At 41.6% G+C, this 7,410-nt stretch overlaps 1 gene segment (V, D, J or C); it reads left to right on the forward strand.

Moving 5' to 3' along the window:
• Window positions 1-3,626: 3,626 nt before the first annotated feature.
• LOC116464417 (immunoglobulin heavy variable 1-58-like) lies at window positions 3,627-4,757 on the forward strand. The segment is given in 2 exon segments: window positions 3,627-3,727; window positions 3,813-4,757. Coding segments are annotated over 2 exon segments (378 nt in total).
• Window positions 4,758-7,410: the final 2,653 nt, after the last annotated feature.

Raw genomic sequence — 7,410 nt, forward strand, 5'->3', positions numbered from 1 at the left:
TCTTCAACATTCAGACTGCAGAATTTTAAGAAAATCAATACTTGTTGTTTAAGCCACTCACTCCTGTTGTCTTCTTATGAAGATCCAGACAGACTAATACCACATAACTCTGTTAGCGCTGTCCCCTGGGTGGAGAATCAGCCCCCTGGGGCTGGACACATCTCTCAGATTTCCACATAAAGTAGGCAAAAAATAGTAGTTCTGACACAAATACTTGTCATGTCCCTGTTGGCCAATTTCTGGGCAAGGTCTTTTAAAGAAGCCCTGGGGGCTTTGTCACGAAAGTTGTCTTTTAAATTTTATTAGGACATAACTAATGGACAATGAGTACCAGTTGGATGGAGACTGACTACTGACCACCTTCTGCTGTCTCCTAAGTATGCCACAGAAAACCACACCAACATTACTCTATGTCTTCAACTTTATAAATTTGCACTGATTGGTATTTAAGGCAGTCCCAGCGTTGAAGAACTCCTTTAGTTTTTGCTTCTCTGGGAAAGGTCTTATGTATCCTGGCCTTGGTCTTCAAGTTTCAGCAATTCTGGGAAGCCAAGGACACCTCCGTCTCCTCCTCCATGCTCTGTAACTCACCTGAGAGCAGCTTTCTCACTGGAATTTCTTCTGTTTAAGGAATAAGAGTCCCTGTTTCAGGCTTGGGTGCCTGGGTGCACCTACTGGATCCAGCCCAGGACTGGAGACACGTTCCAGAACACATCACCTGAGACATGACCAGTCACACTGTTTCGCTTTCACAATTTCCGCTTCCTCACGAGAAAATTACAATTGCAGAGACTTTTTCATAAGCGTTGTGTCATTTCCTTTCTCTGTTTTCTTGCCTGTTCATTTCTATGAGACCAGGTGCCACATCTATGTAATCAAGTTAGAATCCTGCCTCCAGTAACACATGAAAAGGACCTAAGGCTGTACTTTTGGTCTTTGCTCCAAAATGTAAAGATTACAAAAGTCATCACCCTCATTCTTATGCCAAGAGTCATCTGCACAATCTCATCTTCAATACATTTTAGAATCCATCAGTGAATGAAATTCCATTTTTTAATTACCACTCCAAAAACTAGAGAGATAGGCATGTCCAGAATGGCACTTGACAGTTGCTTAACTGGAAGAGAAGCTGCAGAAGCCACAAGCTGTTGAAGGCACTTACATGGTTAGCACTGTAGACGTCTGCAAGACAGATGTGGACGAGGGTGAAATGACAGTTCCAGAGGGCCGCACACTCCTCAGTCTTCTGGAATTTCCCTCCAGAAATCTCCAGAATCTAAAAAGTACAATCCAAATACCTTTCCTATGGGTCAGAATTGGAGAAGTTTAATTACTGAAAAATATACCAGGAGCCTTCTCCAAAAGATCCTACAGGGAAGAACTTTTCCAGAACCTTATGCTATGTGAAGGGAAGAAAAATCTGCCCATTCCAGATCCCTCCCCACTTCCCCCATTATTATACAAATGAGCAAAATTAGCCAATAGGGTAAGATGTAAGCAAATAGTCCAGGGAAGCTGAAACCACAAAAAGGAGTAGATGAAAATTCAGCTTTTCCCCTGGAGACGCCTGGTCAAGGTCACAGCCCAGAAGAGGAAGCCGATCCAGTCTCCAGGTTTCCATGGTCAGAACAGGCAGTGCTGACCTGCACTGCACAATCCTTTCTAACCAGGATGATGGCTCTGCATTAAATATGAGAGTGTGGCAATGCACAGACTCTGAGGAGAACATAGGGACAGTAAAAAAGCAATGGCAGAGAGTTAGACAAGGACAGCAGAGCAATCTGAAGCCTCTGACATGAACATTTTTAAAAACAAGATCTTGGAAACTCCCTCGTTCACCTCAGCTTCTTTTATCATGAAGACTTTGCGAGGTTCTTAGCTGAGGCAAAGAAAATAGCAACCTGCATGCACTTCCGAAGTCTCCGCTTGTATCCTGTTCGCTTTAGATTTCTAGGAGAAAAATGTCAGACACCTGGGCCTAGTGTCACTGTAGGAGGCACTTTCTACAGGCGAGGCACTAGAAGGAAGGGAAAACGTGTGTTATTGGAATAGTGGATATGAAGTGTGTTCTCATCTGAAAGCATCTGCAGCTGCTGGAAATCTCAGACGCAACATTCAACTGCAAGAAACATCCAAATCTCCTGGAAGGTTTTGGATTCATTTTCCACTGATTCAGTGCAACTGGAGCTTCAGAGAAGGGGCTCCCTCCTGTGTCATAGCATCCTTGCTTTGAGTCTCCTTATAGAGTTCATTAGATTTAGCAAAGCTAATCAATTGTTTCAAGAGATGGTGTCAGCAGCGTATGCTGTCACTGAAGGAGTCTTCTAATCCAGGACAAAGCCATTTCATGTTAGGCTAGGGAAGCTGGGGGAAAATGCTGTGTGAGCCCCACAGGAACTTCCTCGCAAGGCAAGGGCTGGGCTGGAGGGGGCGCGCAGGAGCTGCCCAGCACAGGTTCCATCCCTGGAGCGGTGCACAGGAGGCTGGGGACAAGGTTCCCTCTCAGCGCCTGTGTCTTCCTTTGTCAACAAAAAAAATCCTAAGTGTTCAATAAGTTCCTGATGTGTCTTTAAATATCCTGTTACATCAGAACCATTCTTATAACTTAAGGCAACCAGAACTATTTTTTAAAGTGGGTTCCAAGGACTGTAAATATCTTAATAGTGAGGATATAAAGGATAGGAATGGTTATACTAATTGAAGGGATACAGAATTGTGGGAGTTACTATGTTCCTATGAATAAAAAATTCAGATTTCAGTGTTAAGTAATGTTGCCTACATTGTGTGAGTGACAGGGCAGTGGTGAATCTGAGAGTGTGGCAGGTGCACAGACCTAGTGAGTCAGAAATCAATATGGAAAGATGAGGATCTATGGGTATGAACTGAAAGTAAGTAAACAGTTCATGAAATTCTGTTAAATGGAGTAGGAAATAAAACCCACACTTATCCAAAACACACATTCCTTGACGATTATTTTGGGGGCAGTGAGTTCATCAGGAACCCCAAACTTCTCTTATATCTTCTGATTCCTATTGTCCATGAGATGAGAAATTCAGCTCTAATTATGCATCACAGGGCAAATCTGTAAACCAAGAGTGTTTCTATTGAAGATCGTGGTGGATCAGGATGCCAGGCAGGTGCTGGAGGCACTGTCTCAGGAGCGCACAGATGATCTCAGGGGTACCTGCTGGACACTCACGTGGGACATCAGCAGTCACTTTCTCAGAGTCACCAGTGAGCTGTGCTGGTGCCTGATGGGACTAGGATGGGGTCAAGGCACCTTCTCAGTGTCATGGAGAGTGATGGTTCCAGAAATCATCCAGGTGGTCTCTACGCTAATCAAATACGGGTTCACAGTGAGGAGCATGTGCTCTGGGTGCTTGGTCTTCAGTGAAAGGACGTCTGGCCACCAGAAGTTTGTAAATGGAGCAGGGCATGCATTTCCTCAAGGAGGATTAGGGCTTGGAGCATCAGCATCCCACTTTTGTAAGGCTGATGTGTCAATTACCTTCCCTTTCTTATCCCAAATCAGGGTCTTCAGCTATGAAATGCTCTGACTCATGAATATGCAAATAACCTGAGATCCACTGAGGTAAATATGGATATTTGTCAGCCCTGAGAGCATCACCCAGAAACCACATCCCTCAGCTAGAGAAGCCCCAGACGGCACAGCTCCTCACCATGGACTGGATCTGGAGGTTCCTCTTCTTGGTGGCAGCAGCGACAGGTAAGAGCCTCCCTAGTCCCAGTGATGAGGAGGGGATTGAGGCCGGTCCAGGGAGATCTCATCCACTCCTGTGTCCTCTCCACAGGAGCCCACTCCCAGGTGCAGCTGGTGCAGTCTGGGCCTGAGGTGAAGAAGCCTGGGGCCTCAGTGAAGGTCTCCTGCAAAGCTTCTGGATACACCTTTACTAGCTCTGCTATGCAGTGGGTGCGACAGGCCCCTGGACAAGGCCTTGAGTGGATGGGATGGATCATCGTTGGCAATGGCAACACAAACTATGCACAGAAGTTCCAGGGCAGAGTCACCATTACCAGGGACACGTCCACAAGCACAGCCTACATGGAGCTGAGCAGTCTGAGATCCGAGGACACGGCCGTGTATTACTGTGCAGCAGACACAGTGCGAAAACCCACATCCTGAGAGTGTCAGAAACCCCAGGAAGGAGGCAGCTGTGCTGGCGTGGAGGAGATGACAAAGATTATTAGATTGAGGATTTTCTTATTAAAGGACATTAAGTCATTAAAGAAAAGGAACAACATAAATGTGTATTTGAGAAATTTTAATTTTTTGAGAGATTTTTCATACATTTATTCTGTAAGCTATTTCAGGGATTGGAATATGAATCAAATTAATAAAGCTGATATAGGGTTCCTCTGAAGGTATCTTTGTAAACATCAATTTCTGAATCGGTGTTGTAAATATTTTGGAACACACACAAATCACATTTTTACTCTACTTTTATCTCTATTTTTTAAAAATGCCAAAAAGCATCTTATTTTGTGCATGTCCCATCAATGCATGATAGTTCTTGGTTTTCCTCATTCAAATTGCCATTTATCGTTAAGAGTATTGTGTGTTTTAACCATTCTAGTAGGTGAGTAATGTCATCTAATTTTTATTTAAATGCACATGTCCCTAAAAAATTCATATTTAACAATTTTTGTATAATTTTTGGTGAGATGCCTCTCGTGATATTTGGTTCGTTTTTTAACTGCATTTTTTATGAGTTGTAGGTATGCTTGTATATTGATTATAAAAGGCATTTAACAAATTAAAATAATTCATTTAACAAATATGCAACTTGGAATTTTTTTCTCTGAGTCTGTGGTTGTCTTTTATTCCCTTATCACTGTGTATTGCAGAAAAATGTTTGTGTGTGTGTGTGTGCGTGTACAAATTTAGATTAAAAAATGTACATTTTTATTCATTCAAAGAGCATGTCTTTGGCAATATATCTGAAATCTCATTATAAAAGACACAATAGTCATTATTTTTTCCATGTCTCTAATCTTAGGACACAATCAACTCACGAGTGTTTAACCTTCACCTACCTGATTGGAGGACTATCCACATGAGATATTTGGAATACTTCTGTAAGGAGATGTGTCCTTCCCATTATTTCTTTATTTAGTCATCTATTGATGTCTATATTGGTTTAAGGATGTCTATTTCATACTCTGAGGACGACCCTTGCTACATTATTCATTTTATTGTTCAAAACACCACAGCTGTATTAGGTGCTGGGAGCTCATTTAGTTTGGATCCTGCATCCTTACAGCTCACCTCATCTTTTTGTTTTTGGACACTTCCCTGTTTCCAAGTATTACAATAAATTCTAAGCTTGTTTTCTATGTTACCTTTTTTGTACATAGAATCAGCCATTTTTCTAAAGACTGCTTGTTTCTCATGTTAAAGAATAGTATCAAAATTTAAAAATGTGATACTAGGCATGTGTGTTGTTAGTGTGGTATCAGTACTTCTTCTAGGATATCTCAACCAATTGGCCTAGTAAATGGGCATGTTTATACGAACCCATGTTTATGGACACATCGAAACTATTTATGTATCTAATCTTCTGTAACATGATTACATTAAAAATGAGAACACACTGGTGTCTCCACCCAACTGTGCTGCCACATGGACCTTTCTAGCCTTCCTTCCCTCGCTGTCCATAACCATCCACTGCAAAGTGAGGAACCCCATCCCACCATATATCATTTTATTACTTAGCAGCACAATTTCAGGACACATGCACAGTAGTATCAGAAATGTAAAGCTCATTGGAAACATGTTTATCTGCTAGAACAGACTGCTTATGTGCAGTTTCTTCACACTGTAAACTTATAGAATTTCTTCATTTTCAAAGTTGGTCAGCAACTTCATTTTCCACTTTCCTCAGTGAAGTCATTTCAATGACAATGTATAATGTCATCTATTTGAGATTCTTTCAAAGCCAAAACTATAGTCAGGTAAACATACAGAGGATATTCAAGGAATTTAGAGAGTGGGTATAAAATAAGTAAAAATGGCACTGTGTAAGAAGTGTAAAATTATTTTTAGTGATATACAATCATTGAGACATGACACAATTAATTTGGCTAAGCTCATACTTTTGTGACAGAAAATATAAACCTAAATATATACAATTTTTGTAAAAAAAATTAGCAGATTCATTAACCCCAGGATTAAACAAGACTGTATAAAATTATCTAATAACTTATTTGATGAGGGTGGGGATATAATGGGTTACATGCAACAAAGAATGAAGGTATTTTCCTCATTTGCATATAAGATGTTACCATTCACTAAAGACCTTTAATAATAAAAAAAAAACAATTTTCTACGTGATCTAGTTTTTTTTTTCCTTCTGACAAGCAAATAACCCATAGGATTCTTTTCTTTCCTTGGTTGAGAAAGATTTTCTACAAGCTTCAGCACACGTCAGGCATACACTGTCCCTGAATGGGCATTTATCCTCAGATGGGTACACACCTGTCAACATGTGGACTCTTCTGTCAGACAAACACACCTTTACTCATGTGGATTCTTCCCTCAGACAAACACACATGTCCCCACATGGACACTTTCCTCAGATTACAACATTTGTCCTTACATTTACTATTTCCTCAGAAAACAGACATTGCATCATGTGGACTCTTGTCTCAGACAAGAAAACATGTCTCCATGTGAACTCTTCAGTCAGATAAGTACACATATAAGTCCACATTGACTGTTTTCTTACACAAGCACATATATCCAATATTGAACTGTTTTGTGAGAAAGTTATCCCTTTTCTCTGGAAATGTATTTTTATGTTCTTACTGGACATATTTTTTGATAATGTTTGCTACTATGAAGATACCTGAACACTGTCCATACTAGAGAATAAAAAAGAGTAATGGACAGATTAACCCTGTGCATCCAGACCCAGGAATGCTTTGATCCTGCCCTTCTGAAATGGAGACACAGAGGATGGATGAGCAGTGCTGAGCGGTGCACCCATGATCACAAAGAGAAACACATGGAAATGTGTCCCCTCCCCTCCTCATGAAAGGCGGCTCATCCCCTTTTCCTTCAGGCCCTGGTGAGGAGCCACCCCATGTATGTTCCCTTGCTCAGTGTCCACACCTTGGGGTCTGCACTGATCTGGGCTTCCCTCCTCATCAGCCTCAGCATTAGTGTCCCTTGTGAATCAGGTCCAGCTGGGGCTGCTCCACTTGCGGCTGTTCTTCCATTTCCTCTGTGTTTGCAGAAGTCCTGTGTGAAGTTTATTGATGGAGTCAGAGGGGGAAAATTGTACACCCCAGTGGTTCACTGAGACTCTCCTGCAAAGCCTCTGATTTCACCTTTATTGTCCATCAGGCTTCATGACAGGGATTGGTGTGGGTGCCAACAGTGAGTGCCCA

The sequence above is a fragment of the Hylobates moloch genome, unplaced genomic scaffold (genome assembly GCF_009828535.3).
Source record: "Hylobates moloch isolate HMO894 unplaced genomic scaffold, HMol_V3 SCAFFOLD_644, whole genome shotgun sequence".
NCBI lineage: Eukaryota > Metazoa > Chordata > Mammalia > Primates > Hylobatidae > Hylobates > Hylobates moloch.